The 16,341-nt window shown below is 43.2% G+C and overlaps 2 protein-coding genes across 2 annotated transcripts; both read right to left on the bottom strand.

The window, feature by feature from the left end:
• Positions 1 to 1,689: 1,689 nt before the first annotated feature.
• On the bottom strand, positions 1,690 to 2,981 carry LOC107219107 (farnesol dehydrogenase). The gene is made up of 5 exons (XM_015657193.2): positions 2,638 to 2,981; positions 2,430 to 2,556; positions 2,164 to 2,296; positions 1,907 to 2,062; positions 1,690 to 1,814 (listed from the first exon to the last, which is right to left on the bottom strand). Exons 1-5 carry the CDS (start codon positions 2,936 to 2,938, stop codon positions 1,773 to 1,775), a joined length of 759 nt encoding a protein of 252 aa, XP_015512679.1. The 5' UTR covers positions 2,939 to 2,981; the 3' UTR covers positions 1,690 to 1,772.
• Positions 2,982 to 5,558: 2,577 nt separating this feature from the next.
• LOC107219099 lies at positions 5,559 to 16,112 on the bottom strand. The gene is made up of 5 exons (XM_046741239.1): positions 16,010 to 16,112; positions 14,726 to 15,446; positions 11,614 to 12,283; positions 6,987 to 7,101; positions 5,559 to 6,290 (listed from the first exon to the last, which is right to left on the bottom strand). The coding sequence occupies exons 1-5, from the start codon at positions 16,019 to 16,021 to the stop codon at positions 5,622 to 5,624; spliced, it is 2,187 nt and encodes a 728-aa protein (XP_046597195.1). The 5' UTR covers positions 16,022 to 16,112; the 3' UTR covers positions 5,559 to 5,621.
• Positions 16,113 to 16,341: the final 229 nt, after the last annotated feature.

The following is a 16,341-nucleotide window of genomic DNA, read 5'->3' as shown; positions in this document are numbered from 1 at the left end:
TGATTGTTCTGTGGTATTTTTTGACGAAATTTATTGTCATAAAATCACAATACGTTAAACTTACATGCATGTGTAAACGTGATTTGTAGCATTATATAGAAAAAATCTTAATGGCAGATTCGGTTTGCGTCACATGCAAAAAGACAGTGTTCATTCTGTATACTGTGAAGCAAATGCCAGAATTTTTAGGGGAGTCATCGTGCCCCAGTCTCTCCTACAATTATGACATCTGGTAAAACACTGACAACGAGTCAGCGAGCGCACGAGCACAAAATCCAGCTACGCTAGGCATCCGACCCCGAGCGAGCTTTAGCGAGCAAGTGTTTTCAAACTAGTTGATTATATACAACGTAAGTAATTTCAATGAATGTTAGATAATTCTAACGATGGCCCCCGCCAAAGGGCTGAAACTTCATCATCTACGGATGTGTTTTATCGTTTGACCTCGGGTATCAAGAAAAAATTCTTTCACATGATGCTATAAGGTCGAGTAACTCGTCTACATTATCTAAGAAACGTTTCACCAGATTTCAGGGCATTTGATGTGTAAGAGTTGACGTGTAGAGAAAAAAAGTATGCCTGATAGTATACTCATTGCCTTCCGGGTTTAAAATAATTTTAATCAATTCATGACCTCGTTTTTTTATTCTGGTATAAAGAGGAATTTTGAAAAAATGGCCAAACTTTGGGCTTTCAACAGTACAACTGAATTTCACTTTCACTGGAACATGTCGGTTCTGATCTTGTCTCTATCCGAGTGTCGATCTTAGTGTCCGATCAAATTCCTTATTACGTTATAAGCTATAGCTCTGAATGAGATCGGAAAGGTTATTTTGGGAACATCAAGAACATGAAATTTGGGTACAGTTGCGGAGTACAAGTATACTTATAAGAGGTATACGGTTGTTTAATGATATTGTAATCATTACTAATTCCAAATGCGTACGGCGCATTGCATGCTTAGTTTTCTTCTTTTGCTTGTGAATTACCACAGCGTTTGTTTTCCTGGCAATCTATACCTCGTTATACAACAGCTCTAGTGTATTTCACGATTCGGTATGGAAACGCAATTGGTGTACAAATCCGTGATTGTACAGTCGTGATAAAAATTAGAAACTATTTGACAGGTATTTTAAATTTTCAAAATGAATTACAAAAAATACGTAGAGATGCACTTAAAAACTATATCCATTTATTATAATTGCTAGTCTTAACCATGATCTTAGAATGGATGGAGCCTGAGATTAATAATTGGTGTCAATAAAAATAGGGTATTCACGTTCAAGATAGTGAAGAGAATCACTAAAAATTTAAGAAACTGACTAATCATTCCACATGATTGGACCTTAATATGTTTCTACACTTCATGATCAAGATACCGAAGAAGTGTATCAAATGTCCAAACGTTAATTAAAATCAAAACAAATGTGATGATGCATTACTTGTGTTATTTTAATACAGTGATAACCTCGGTGATAAAATCCTGATGAATTTAACGGGGAAAGAATTTTTACGTAACGGCGCGCATTAATAGTACAAAATTGTAATAGTTATCAGAGGTCAATTATTTTTCACTTTCCATTTGGTTTCAACTTAATACTTGCATGATTAGTCTAAAAAGTTCTTGTTTGCTATTAGATATCAAACATCGTCAGGACGTAGGAGTTGGAGAATGTAAAAACAATTAGATACCAATTAAAACTTTTATTTCAAACACAATAATTGTTGAACACATCTTCGAATCCATTCGAAAATCCTCGTCTTGGTTCTTTCTACAGTAACTCGTTCAACGGTCGAATGGTTAATTCGGTTATCTATTTTCATCAAAATAATGAACGACGTATTATGGCCATCGATGTACAAGAAACATAAGCTAGGAAAAGAGAACTGGGGAGTAAATTCTGACCTGGACGTTATGCGGTGTTCCTAGAACGTAGACGACGGCATTAGCGATGTCCTTAGGTTCGATGTAAGGTAGATCCTGCAAGGTTTCCAACTCGGCAGAGTCATATCCTGCCTTTTCTAGAATTTCCGTTCCTACCACGTTCCCTGGACTGATGCTCTGGTTTGGATGCAAAGATTAGTCATACCGGCAAAGTAAGAACGAGCAGAACAAACGTTTGGTAATACATCATCAAACTGATTATTGGTATTTATACCGACCGTTATTTTGATTTTAGCGTTGGTCACGGCGAGTTCTCTCCTTACGAGCTCAGTCAAGGCTGTCACCGCGTATTTAGTCGAGGACTCCGCACTCATGTTTATCGGCACGGCAGGAATCGAGTGCCCAGCAATGCTATTTGTTCCAAAAAACCCCAATCACACAGAAATCACTTGTTCGTGGAGTAGTAGAAAAAGCTTTTACAGCAAGTGGCGCCTTACACGCGATGAATATGGAAGGTGGAATCAGATTCGAATGCAACGGTTACCTGTTTATGTTGATGATATGACCAGGCACCTTCCGGCTCTGCATAGAAGCCACTGCCACTTGAATGGCTATTGCACCAGCCACGAAATTCACGTTCAACATATTTCGGAAGGAAGCGACGTCGTCGTCTGGAAATTGTTTCAAGGAACGGAGATGAGAACCATAAAGAGCTCGTTTTCTTCGGATGTATTGAGGGAAGCGTCACCGACCTAAGAATCTGGTTGCATTAACGACACCAGCGTTGTTGACCATGACATCGATGCCCCCAAATTCTGCCTCCACCCATTTCAAGGCGTCGAGAAGATCCTGGTCCTCGGTCACGTCGCACTCTTTCACGTAAAACTTTCCTTTCGCTCCTTTCAGACTCGCTGATAAAGTTTTCAGTTTCTCCAATCGCCTTGCGAATCCAACGACCAGGAGACCCTCCTTGACCAGAGCCTCCGTAATCGCTGCACCAATTCCAGCACTGGCACCGGTTACGACGGCAACTTTGCCAATCCAGCGATCCATGATTCCAACTCTAAAGAGACTACTGTGCGAAATGAAGAATCTCAGTTCTTTTAATGACTGTATTGCTAGTTTCTTGCGAGTCACGATAACTTTGCTCCATTTTTTTTGGTTGTTTTTGTTTGCACGACGATAAATTCCATCTCCTCTTTCGACCGATGATTATCACTTTTGATTATTATTAGTCATTTTATTCATTTCATTATATAAAACAGTCTTTGCTAAAAAAATTTAACCCAAGCACTATAGAGCCACAATTATTGTAACAATTAGCGTAAGAAGCGAAGTAAGGTTTTCAATTATTGTTTAATTGTTCTTATTCTCTCCAACACCATCTTCGGGATGACCGTCGTTATCTAATTACCTAGAAACTGTTTAGACTAATAATACAAGTATTAATGTTGCGCAAACTACGTAGGTCACAAGTTAAAAAAAAAATTAAAATTAAAAAATAATTGACCTTTGATAATTGTTGTCATTATTGTATTACTTATACACACCGTTACATAAAAATTCTTTCTCCGATCATTTGACAAATCATTACACTCCACTTTTCCACGAGCGGTAGCGTGACGCAATACTTGATAACCGTCGAAATCTACCAATTAAGGGGGTTGTCTCATTTTTATCCGCTAAATCGAGAGTTTTTTTTTATAACTGAAAAAAAAGACGAAACTGTGAAATCAATTATTGTAGAGAATCCACCCTTTGAGTTTGACAAGGCACCAATTCATAAAAGGAAAACTGTTTTACTTGGTGGTTCATTGAATGATGTTTACATGTGTACGAACTAAAGTGCCATTTGGTTTTTTATTTTAGACTACCAGAAGTGAAGATATTAGCGATACAAGCAGTTCCGTGAGGTTACGGATAGAGAGGGTCAGAACCGGGAATTTTTCATAAAAACGAGTGAAGATTTTTTTTTGAACACCTAAAATATTAATAAATATACCCTGAAAATTTGGAAATAATAATTGATTGCGGAGTTTCATTTTTTTTTTTTTGTTTTTTAATTACAAAAGAATTCTCACTTTGGTGGCGGAAAATGAGATACGCTCATTAAGTAATCAAGGGTATCAACCGGAACGTGAATGTAAGATTTATCGGAGAGCAAAGGTCATCATAACCTTATCACTGTGCATAAATAATGTTAGTAATGTAAACAAAAATATCCAAAGGCTACTGACGTATAGAAATACGTTATTGGCAGACGGTTTTATTGCTTATGATATACAAGAGTAAGTAATTTAAAATGAGATATAAACGAAAGGTACAATTTAGGGATGTCGACGTATTAACTTTGGCAAATTATTCTCTTTGATAACAATTACCTTATAATGCATTATTTTTCATCACAGAATTTCATACGATTTTCGATATTTCATCACAATCTTTTATCTGCAAGATCACCGTTCGATATCTCGAAGTGGAGGGTTGCGTAAGGTTCGAATGTTTGTATTTTTCAACTGCCTAGATTCCTTCGGATTGTTAAAAAAAAAAAAAAAAAATTATAAAAAAACAAGCGATAATCGTGTATGAAATCTGCTCAATAAGTCAAACAAGAGTCAAATGTGAGCTTCGTCACAAATTTTCGGCTGGACTTCGTCCCAGTCCGTTTGAGTCTATCTCACGATCGGTTTTTTTTTGACAATCAACAATTGTGATATTTATTAGCATCTGAATAGCCTGTTAAGCAGTGATAAAAAAAATATGACACCGGTTTCTGTTACTTTGAATATTCGAATCTCAAAACATCTATTGCTATATAATTTTACGCCTATGATTGATTTGCTGATAACCATAGTCAATAAATTAATTCTAATACACATCAATGAACAAGTTAGATTGTTACAAGCGTTTAGTCCGGGATCGTGGAGAAATTCGGTGTAGTCAATTACAAAAAATTATTATACGATCGGATCTTCCCCGTTTTCAGTCAAAAAGTGTATTCGGTGCAGTTCTCTACGATTTGGGTACCACGGAGGATATTCACATGAATGATTCTTATTGTATTGTTTCAACATTTGGAATAAGTTTCCTTTTTTTTGAATTCTACAATTGGTATTGACATGTTTTTCGTGCCAGGTAACGCAACGGACGCTTCACGCAGCTAGTGAAAAGGCTTTGACGTGAAAGTGACGTACAGATGCCTGCAAAGGCCATTTCTGTTTTCTAAGAAAAAATAAATAAATAAATAAACACATGAAAATAATTCAATAGCCGATAGAAAAGTTGTAGCAAACCGAATCGCCTTTTCACTGAATAATTTCCAATACCTTCAGTATCAGTGTCAGCATAAGACTCAGCATAAAAATGTTTCCCAAGCTACGAAGAAGCTACAGGAGTTTTCGTCATCGCTGAAGCTAAATAACTGATCGGTAACCACTAAGCTGGTTTACTAGAAAGCAAGTTTCGTCAAAAAGTATATATCTACATCTTCACGTAAGCGTACCAACTACTTTGGCCGTGTACATGATTATTTACAAGTTCAGCTGGCCTACGGATATAAGTATAATTGGCGACGATTCATTGCCGCAAATCTTGATGGAGATGTGAGTAATACCTTATATCACTAAATTGGAAGAGGGCGGGAGTACCCATAAGATCGAAAACCAAAGGCTAATTAACGTTTCCAAGAATCTCATTTTATTCCAATTAATAAATAGTTCGTCGAATGGTGAACGGCTTAGTGGTAGTAGCCGTAGGCGGGGGCGGCGTAGGCGGCGGGGGCGGCGTACTTGGCTACGACGGGGGCAGCGGCGTAGGCGACGGGGGCGGCGGCGTACTTGTGGACGACGGGGGCGGCGGCGTATTTGGCGACGACGGGGGCGGCCGCGTAGGCGACGGGGGCGGTGTAGGCAGCGGGGGCGGCGTACTTGGCAACGACGGGGGCGGCGGCGTAGGTGACGGGGGCGGCGGCGTAGGTGACGGGGGCGGCGTACTTAGCCACAACGGGGGCGGCAGCGTACTTGGCGACGACGGGGGCGGCGACGGCCTTGACGGCGACGGCTGCGGGTTCCTTGTGGACGACGGCGTTGAATCCGTTGTGGGGGTCGGCGGTGTAGTCGACGATGCGGCGGGTTCCGTCAGCCTCGATCAGGGAGTAGCTGCCCTGGACGACGTCTCCGTTCCTGGTCTCGGTCTGGCTCTTGGCGTCTCCGGTGATCGAGTCGTGGACGTCGTAGGAGTAGCTGTACTGGGGGTTGGGGTCGTAGTCGGCGTCGACGGTCTTGGTTACGACGGCCTTGGCGATGGGGGCGGCGTAGCCGTAGGCGGGGGCGGCGTGGTAGGCCAGGGGGGCGGGAGCCAGAACTCCGGCGTTGGCGGCGGCCACGAGGGCGAAGAGAGCGACGAACTGTAAATGAGTCGAGAGATTTTGTTCCGGTTAAATGCGTATGAAAAGTGCATTACGAAAAACGATATTTATAATTAGGAAGGAAGGAAGGAAAGAAACGCTTCTCATTCTCGGCAGCGTGAACGCACCATTTGTGGCCATTTCTTTAAGGGGAGACCGAAGTGCGCCAATCGTATTTTACAGATTGCTTCTCTCTAGAATAATGAAGTGATAGTATTTGCTATTGTAGACAAAATTTAACAACCAACCAAAACACTGAGTATATAGTTACAACAGATTCTCACTCACTTTGAGGTTATGGCACGCTACCGATATCTGAATAATCCCACGTTTCCCTTACTTTTACGACAATTTTCCGAACTTGTCTCAATTCTCACACAAGCGGATAAGCAAACATCGTCGTATTAAAAAAATTACAAACTATCCCATTGCTCCATAGGGAATAAAATTGTGAATTGTATTTTGTTCGTTTCGTTGGTACTCCGACCATCCCCTTAAGATCAGCAGCACCTCCGCAATCACCGCAGCGGTGTAAGTTTGCCAATTCGTTAAGCTAAGTGACAATTTTCTAATCAACGTTACACGTAACAGCGGTATAAAAAAAAAAAACGTTATAAATTAGAAAATCAAATAACTTAATACGAGAAAACGGGTCTTGAATCCAACGAATTATGTTATTTGAAAATTCGGCCGTACCTTGAATGCCATTGCGAATTTGCTGGATTGATCTGCGTCGTGCGAATGATGCCATTCGATCGAGCGAATTCGGTTTTTATACCCCGTCCGGGCTGTCAAGCAAGTGATGCAACGCGGTCAGTTCCCTGTCCAACAAGCTGCGTCGGCTTGCTTTAGAAATTTTATTTCGCGCCACACCCATCTCACTGCTTACTCCGTGAGCTCAGGGCGACAAGACTAGGCCGCGGCCTTGCCTCCGGTTACCTAATCCTTATAGCCACGCGGTACTCCCACAGCAGTTGATCTACTTAATCCCATTTCAATGTCAGCCGAGGCTCGTTGCGCCGTTATTAAAACGCGGAGAGTCGGACGATCCGGATGCTTCCGGTGAGACGATCGTCGCTTTAGCGAAATTAAAACGCCTGCATGAATACACGTACGACGGTGATTCTACCTGGGCATAAAACGATGCGGGTGAACTTTGTCAGATCTCGCTTGTAATCGAAGAAAGTTGTCCAGCTAGTTATATCAGATCTTGTAAGCGACCGTTATACGCATATGGAGCAATACGCAAACGTAAATCACGATCAAGCTGCGAATTAAATATATATATATATATACTGTAGTTCTGAACCAGGTCTCGCGCCGCGTAAGAAAAAAACGAAACAAAAGAAAAAAAAAAAATAAAAAATAAAAATTTCCACAAAATTTAACGACCAAATGAATTGCCGCCGAAATAGATCGTTATAATTCGCGATCGCGTAACGGCGAGTCTCTTATTAGATTTTTTACCGCGAAAGAAATACTTTTTAGAAATATTGCACTATTTTTTCTTTTTTTCTCTTCACTTTCAATTTTGTGTCGTCAATTTCTTAGAAATAACTCGATCAATAGATTCTGTTTGAAAATGTAGAATAAAAAACCGAGGACTCGGAGACAAGGTGTCGTAAATATTCACAAATTTTTGTCTTTGACTGTACTATTATATGCTTGACAAATATTGAATCTGATTCCACGGTCTTTTATTATCCGCGGTTGAAATATTTCCACAACTGAATCCAAAAACTATTCAGCCGATACGACATTAAGGATCCGAAGAAAAAAAAGGGAAAGCGATTTTGTTTGTTCCGATGGTTTTCTCCCTAAATTTCGTTTGATTCAATCCGAAGACAGCGGGAACAGGAAAGCTTTTACCGCACGCGAGGTACTTCAAAGTAAATTTATTCACCCTCTCTCCATCTTTTTCTTGCTTGTTCGTTATACAATAGAATGGAATTGGCATGGGCTGCATTTGTCGGGGATCATTAGTCACCGCGGGTCCGAAACCCGAACCCATTTCTCCTGTTAAATATTCATAGGATCGATTCTTACGCGATCGTTTCCGCAACATTGAGAAAACGCACGGAATAATGCCTACATTGTCGCCGTTAAACTGACAATAGAATTGGCGGGATTTGCATCGCTTATCGTCCCAAACAGATTTTTTAATCCAGGCCAACGTTCGTCAGGTTTTATTGGATATTACAAATATATTTGTACGATCGCTCGAAACTATCGTACAGGATATGAAGTCAGGTTGTTTGAATCGAAGCTGACGATGAGAGAAAATTCGCCTGACCAGTATTTCATTTTATTAAAATTTTGTCTAGCAAAAGAAATATTTACTGAACACTATACGAAGTGCAGAATAATTACGTTGGATTGAGAGAATTTTAGTTTATGTATTAATCTTTCGACAATTTGACATCGTAATTTATAACGTTAAACTGGAATGAAGAATATTCACTTGGCTTTGGTAAATGTTAATTCCTGACACAAGTAAAGTTCTTCTCATTCCACTGAACTCATGAGTCTTTTCCTGTAAAACATTACATTGGTAACTCGCGATTCGTTCACACTTATAAATAAATTTAAACAAAAGAAAAAATCATTCCGATTCAACCAAATAATTTGTCGTTAAAAAAAGATTAGTTAAATCGAAATATGCTTTGTTTGAAAGTGTAAAATTTTATTTAAACGAATAAGTTCAAATCACTTTTTATTCATTTGAATCTAACACGTAATGTTTCTCCTTACTGTTATACCGTTAAATCAAAGTGAGTGTTTTGTTTTTCAAAATTCGATACTCGACGTAATAATTTCCTCGCAATAAAGGTCCTGGCGATATTCCGCAGCGGTTTTTGCGTTCTTTTTTCCGTCCTCGTTCCAGAGACCGGCGCAAGGAATGTCGGTCCTTTGTGCTCGGGGCAAAATCGTATCGTATGACTTGGTAATCGGCCATATGTCGAGCGGTCCTGTTTTCGGAATTTGGCCCGCGAATCGACTCGACGCTTGGCGATCCATATACCGCGAAAATGGTATGAAAAAATGTCGACGTCACGTACGAGTATAGTGAGAATATTTCGTTCGACCGAAACGAACTGCGTAATTTCGCGTCTCTCGAAATTTGATTCGTATCGTCGCGGAAGCTAAACATGCGAGAGTTATCTCCGATCGTACCTTTCCCAAGACTTTATCACAGCGCGTTTAAGAATCGAAGGCTGAATAAAGTTGGAGGTCAGTAGCCCTCGAGGCAAGGTCACAGACAGGCGAGGTTCAGCCGAAAATTTTACTCGACGTTTTACTTTGCCTCTAATTGAAACACCGCCCGTCCAGCTGCAGTGAAACGAAATGCGAAATTCACCTTGAAAGAATTTGCTGCAAATTGTTCGCCTCTTTTTCTACTTTTTATCCCCACTCGCTCGCGGCTTGATTGCACCACGTACTGCGAAAACTGAGAGGGGGAAAAAAAATAATGTGCCGATGTTAAATTGATACTGAAAAAAAATGGAAGCTACACATATAACTTGTTTCTTCGATTTGCCATCAATTTCATTGTGACACTGTAATTTTCATCAAAAAAAGGACAGATTTTGGGAAGACACGTTTTTAGTTAAACAAGGCTTTAACGTCAATTTATTGTTGCACAAGCGTTAAATTTTCGCAACAGTAACAAGAAAATATAGTAACAGTGATGGTAATGAGAAAGAATAGTAAGGGATACTAGACTTTCTGGTAACAGCTACGAAACTAATGTTCATTTTGTACCTAGAACTATATTTTTCGATTGTGGTAAAAAATGAAAATACTTAAGGACTGAGCGGTAACCGTAACTAAAAATTTCTCTCGCAATCAGTGTACGCAAAATTTGTACGTATGTTCTTATAAGCAGTGATTCAGTCGCTTGACCGGAATAAAGAGCAACTGCCAAATCGCGGCTTATCGTTTTTGATTCGTTTCACGGTATCCCGGATTCGATTGGACACGACATTGTCTCCTTGGGTGGGAATAACGCGTTCAAGTCCGAATCCTGTGACTTTGACAAAGACTGTCCCGGATTTTGAGTCACACCCGGACTCGTCACTCCGCAATTTTTTGCTCGGTTGCAGGTGCAGGTTGATAAATGACGTAGGACCCAGTGGCGAGGACCGATCGACGGAAGTCATGCGGAAACTTGAAGATCTATCGAGATCGAGTTCCTCTCTCTCCGAGGGCAATGATCAATCTTTGGCACCGCGCATTCGAGCAGAACTGATGTGTAGGTATATTCGTTCTCTCGGCTCTTGAACCTGATTCATGCGGTGATCCAGATGCGGATAATGATTAGACTCAGGTGGCGTATCGGGTGAAGTTTTCATTGGATACGAGATCAAACACGAAATCGTTGAATTTTGATTGCACGGGGCTTAATTAACATTTGATTAATTCTTTATTGGTCTCCTTCTTTTTGCACATACCTGAATACCTGATTGGTATATCTAGGTAAGTGTTCCACTTATTTTTGGCCGGCTGATATAATTACGACATTAGAATTTCTGTGATGCAACGATGTATATGTACAGGAGTCAGGGTCGCCGATCGGTCGATGAAAGGGTGAAGGAATTGCTTTCGAGAATTTTACAATTCGCGATTGGTTGTTCAAACGAGAAATTACATTTGGTTTATACGAAATTAAGGTGCAGATATTTTGATATACTTAAAATGGTATAACGAAATATAAACGTCTATGGGGAGATATCGATTATGCATTAGCTGTCGCATGCATGCGTCTGATGAACACTTGCGTGAATATAACGTGTAGGTGCGGACATGGAGTCGAATGGAAATTCGTATTATTCGCGAAATGGTTTAATTATGTTTCGACCCGATTTGTAAATTGCTGCGTACGAATTCGGCGCCGGGAGATCAAGTATTGCGAAAGGCGTTATGGGCGTATGTGTACGCGTGTGTGCAAAACAACGCGTATCCTTCGATAAATTTTCACCACAGTGGAGGTTTTTAATCGTCTCGGTAAGTGGTCAGTCCAGAAGCCAAAATCCACCAAAGATTGTACACGGACTGTTTCCGCCATTAAAGTTTGAAAGTCCGAAACAGCGGTGGGGATTACCGATATATAAACCCGGGCACGTTCTGCCACAAGCATCACACATCCAGTCGATCCCAGTCAATCTCAACAATGGCATTCAAGGTTCGTGTCCGATGACTTGTCTGAAGCTGCAATCGCTAATTAGCTGAAATAAAAATTTTGCCTTAACGAATTTCTGTTCGTATAATCGTGTAACAAACCACTACTCTGCACTAATTGTCACAATGTTACCTCATTTTTTACAGTTCGTCGCTCTCTTCGCCCTCGTGGCCGCCGCCAATGCCGGAGTTCTGGCTCCCGCCCCCCTGGCCTACCACGCCGCCCCCGCCTACGGCTACGCCGCCCCCATCGCCAAGGCCGTCGTAACCAAGACCGTCGACGCCGACTACGACCCCAACCCCCAGTACAGCTACTCCTACGACGTCCACGACTCGATCACCGGAGACGCCAAGAGCCAGACCGAGACCAGGAACGGAGACGTCGTCCAGGGCAGCTACTCCCTGATCGAGGCTGACGGAACCCGCCGCATCGTCGACTACACCGCCGACCCCCACAACGGATTCAACGCCGTCGTCCACAAGGAACCCGCAGCCGTCGCCGTCAAGGCCGTCGCCGCCCCCGTCGTCGCCAAGTACGCTGCCGCCCCCGTTGTGGCTAAGTACGCCGCCCCCGTCACCTACGCCGCCGCCCCCGTCGTAGCCAAGTACGCCGCCCCCGCTGCCTACGCCGCCCCCGTCGCCTACGCGGCCGCCCCCGTCGTCGCCAAATACGCCGCCGCCCCCGTCGTCCACAAGTACGCCGCCGCCCCCGTCGCCTACGCCGCTGCCCCCGTCGTAGCCAAGTACGCCGCCCCCGCCGCCTACGCCGCCCCCGCCTACGGCTACTACCACTAAGCCGTTCACCATTCGACGAACTATTTATTTCCAATAAACTGAACATTTGAAGAAACTTACTTCTGCTCTGTTTTCATTAACTTCAAATTTTGTATTCGGAGTTTTCGGGTCAGTCGGGAGTTTATTTATTTATTGGCTAATTATCATCCATTCGTAATGACGGAAGCGAATAGACAAAGGGATCAATAAAAAAACATGCAATCGATAAAGATCAGTTAAACAGTATCAACTGTCCCCCAGTAAAAGTTATAATAGACGGTAGATAAAAAACTGTGACTTTCATTGGCGCCATATGTATATAAATAACTAGTCCACACCTCGACAGTTTCATAGGTATATACATAACCGGCATTAATTCGCCAGTCGAAATTGCAGTGCGAATGCTTGTCTCGTGCTGTCTGAACGCCCGCCGTATTACAGGTATAATAAGTATAACAGCGCGCGTTGAACAAAGTTGAGCAATTCTTTTATTCTTATCAATTCGGTAGATCTTGCTCTATAGTAGTCGATAATTTGATTTTGGAGTGGACCACAACACGCCTTAATACGAATTCAGCGTTTTATTCGCACACGTGTGCATGTGTGACACGCGAGCGTTCTTTCTTCCATTAATTTTCTCAAGCTTTAACCTTGGCGCGGAACAGGACCAGTAGCCGACCTTGACACGGGTCGAGTGTCTTTGGAAAGGGATCCGGGAGCAACGCAGGAGACAATAATGAGGCACCAGCCTGGGTCGGGTGTGAAAATAAACCCTTGACAACCTTCGGTTTGTTACCGTTCCGAGCATGAGGCGACGCCGTTTTTTCCTTCGTGAGAACGGCGCAAGACGACAAGGCTGACCGACCGTATCCTGCAATAAACTAAACCGGTCGGTACCGTCGAGGTTATACGGGTACTTTGTTTATCTGAATGCTGCAGAGACAGTCTGGCATACGTGACTCTCGGAGAAGATACAGCGATTCCATTCTAAGTGGTTTAACAAATCACTTATCCAAGTCTCAGCGTTCCATTGGACTGGAAGCCAAGTATGCTTGAATTTTTGTACACTCAACATTCATTCTCTTCATCACGGCTGCTCAGAACTACTTTCATGATTTGAATTTCTCGGCATTTGCAGGATGAGCTCTGTTCCAGTCCAAGATTCAAGTGTTGGATGAAAATCTTGTATACTTGGGATTCACCGTTTGTTCAAGAACCACAGTCTTCTTTCACGTTCAATAGAAGAAACTACGAAAAACGGTTATCACACCGATTCGTTAATAAATTATCTACCAATAGTGATCGATCGTTGATTAATGGTAGCTGCTTGGGCGAGGGAAGCAGCCGATAGATCAATAAAGTTGACAGACTGTGCATTTAACAGTGTTATTACGAACCAGTGAGTTGATTAAGACATCGTTGCGTCATGTAACGGTCCAAAATACTGCTCCTGAGAAGCAGAAACGCGTTATCGATAATCGACTCACTTTAAATTACCACGTCTGTATTACATTATATGCATATGCCATTGAAGAGAAAAGAAAGAAATCAGGAGTGGGTGAGATAGAAACTTGTTTCTTTACGGCAACGAGAAGATTCTGTTCTACTTACATGTATTACTTTCATTGCAAGCGCATTACACAATCACGCGTGATTGATAATTAATTTTTCCAGCCAACTTTTCTAACCGCTAAGCCTTTGAGCCATCGGCCGGTTGGTCTACCAGTTAAAAGATTAACGTGATTGGTCAGAGACGATTAGTAGTCGACAACCACTTTCACGAATTACTTTTTGCTCTGACCATCGTAATATCGCATCTCCCAGTTAACGATATACCAACACGGGTCAGCGATCGTGATGCGATAATTTATTATTACCCACCGCGTTTGAACAGCGTTCATTTCATGTTCTCTATAATGAGACATTGTCTTGGTAAACCGAAACGCATTGGCCGATTTGAGATCTCATTTTGAGATGAAACGCTGGATTCGAAGAGAATGGAGTTGGCTTCGGACTCGTTTATCTTTGAGTCTGGATCTTGAGCTTTTGGACCGATCGATGCGGTACAGTTTTAGCAATTACACCTCCACTACCTCGGCAGCATGTTCTTCAGTCATAGTGGACACTTTTAAAACTAATGGATTTGGACGCGGCACAGATACAGTGACAAATGGTAAATTCGTGTCCCAATCTTAGAGAACACATTTATGTTCACCGATGAAGCGAGAAGAAGTTGGAGACAACTACCTCTGATTTAAAAGTAGATTCGTTTCGCTTAATCTTACGACAACTCCTCATATCGGTAAGCGAAAGAAAACTTGGACAGAACCAGTTCGAAAAATTCCAATTCTGCATCATCGCGACTCCAGAGTACAAGTAAATCATGGAACAGATCGAGGTTGGGTAATACTCACGGTAAGCGTGAGACAAAAACGCACAATATCAAATGTTATTATTTATATTTCGAAAGGGTCGAATAACTTAGTGGTAGTAAGCGGGGCCGGAGTATGCCAGAGGTGCGGCGTACTTGGCGATGGGTGCACCATAGGTGGAATACGCCAGGGGGGCGGCGTGAGCGACGGCGGGGGCGGCGTAAGAGAGGGGAGCGGCGTACTTGGCAACGGGGGCAGCGTACGCGGAGTAAGCCAGGGGGGCGGCGTACTTGGCGATGGGTGCACCATAGGTGGAGTACGTCAGGGGAGCGGCGTACTTGGCAACGGGGGCGGCGTACGCAGAGTAAGTCAGGGGGGCGGCGTACTTGGCGACGGGGGCGGCGTAGGCGAGTGGAGCAGCGACCTTGGCGACGACGGGGGCGGCGACGGCCTTGACGGCGACGGCAGCTCCCTCTTTGCGGACGACGGCGTTGAAGCCGTTAACGGGGTCGGCGGTGTAGTCGACGATGCGTCGGGTTCCGTCAGCTTCGATGAGCGAGTATCCACCGTGGACGACGTCGCCGTCGCGGGTCTCGTGCTGCTCCTTGTTGTCCCCGGTTATCGAGTCCTGGACGTCGTAGGCGTAGCTGTACTGGGGGTTGGGGTCGTAGTCAGCGTCGACGGTTTTGGTGACCACGGCCTTGGCGATGGGAGCGGCATAGCCGTAAGCTGGGGCGGCGTAGCCGTAGGCGGGGGCGGCGTGGTAGGCCAGGGGGGCGGGGGCCAGACCTCCGGCGTTGGCGGCAGCCACGAGGGCGAAAAGAGCGACGAACTGTTAACCGGAAATAAAGAGTTGTAGGTTTAATGTCAGTCTTGCAGGTTGACACCGGGTGATTTCCTCGAAGGTTTCCGAACCTTTGCCACTCCATGAACTGTCGAAGATACATTCTGGGTCTTTACTGCCATTTTCAAAACGATATTCGAGCTAACGTGGACTAAAAAACTAAACTAGGCTAGGCCTAGCCGAGTCCCTGTCGTCCGCTAGATCAGATAGAGATATCTTTTCAGAAATGGAAGTAAAGACGTGAAATTGTAACTTTTTCGGTTGTTTATTGGCATGTGAAGTGTCGGGAAGCTCGAAAGAAATCACTCCGTATAATATTAGACTCAGACTTGATATTCCAGGCACGGTTGTCCAGGAAAGGACAAACGCAGTGACAAGCACCATACCGTCTTCAGACCAAAATCAACCTGCCAGGTAAAATGCTCGATTGCTTGTCAAGGCACGAAGCACTTAACCGAAGGGTAAATTTTGCCTCAAGTTTACTCAAATATCAAGTCTGGTTCCAAAATTAGTCGTATCGTATTCTGTGGCGACTGGGAAGCCTGACTAACCTTGAAGGCCATGACTGTAGAAGCGCTGGATCAACTGTGCGGAACTGATGCCTTCTGGGCTGAATTCAACTTCTTTTATAGGACTGAAACGATGGGGGGAGTGACCACACCCCGCCACGACGAATCGTGCCACCGTATCCGGACTGCCTTGAATCCTTCTGTTTTTGGAGCACCGACGCGAACAAGGAACTGACGATACCTCGGGATGGCGGGCTGCTAATTGGCGGTTATGAATTATTTTAACTGGCTCACTGGCTCGCTAGACGGAATCGCAGAAACTGTTGGAACAGTCGGGGTTTTAATATACAATAATTACTAATGTGCTGTTCGCG

The sequence above is a fragment of the Neodiprion lecontei genome, chromosome 5 (genome assembly GCF_021901455.1).
Source record: "Neodiprion lecontei isolate iyNeoLeco1 chromosome 5, iyNeoLeco1.1, whole genome shotgun sequence".
In the NCBI taxonomy this organism is placed as follows: Eukaryota; Metazoa; Arthropoda; class Insecta; order Hymenoptera; family Diprionidae; genus Neodiprion; species Neodiprion lecontei.
This window is presented reverse-complemented; position numbering and strand designations above follow the sequence as displayed.

What these genes read in the sequence shown, in the direction of transcription:
- LOC107219107 (XM_015657193.2), bottom strand. Translation starts at nt 2,938, where the DNA reads ATGGATCGCTGGATTGGCAAAGTTGCCGTCGTAACCGGTGCCAGTGCT. An exon ending in TAATGCAACCAGATTCTTAG is followed by an intron (nt 2,557 to 2,637) that starts GTCGGTGACGCT and finishes AACAATTTCCAG; the next exon opens with ACGACGACGTCGCTTCCTTC. An exon ending in ACGCTAAAATCAAAATAACG is followed by an intron (nt 2,063 to 2,163) that starts GTCGGTATAAAT and finishes CATCCAAACCAG; the next exon opens with AGCATCAGTCCAGGGAACGT.
- LOC107219099 (XM_046741239.1), bottom strand. An exon ending in CGGCCCCGCTTACTACCACT is followed by an intron (nt 12,284 to 14,725) that starts AAGTTATTCGAC and finishes GGAAATAAATAG; the next exon opens with TTCGTCGAATGGTGAACGGC. An exon ending in GGCGAAGAGAGCGACGAACT is followed by an intron (nt 7,102 to 11,613) that starts GTAAAAAATGAG and finishes AGGGAACTGACC; the next exon opens with GCGTTGCATCACTTGCTTGA.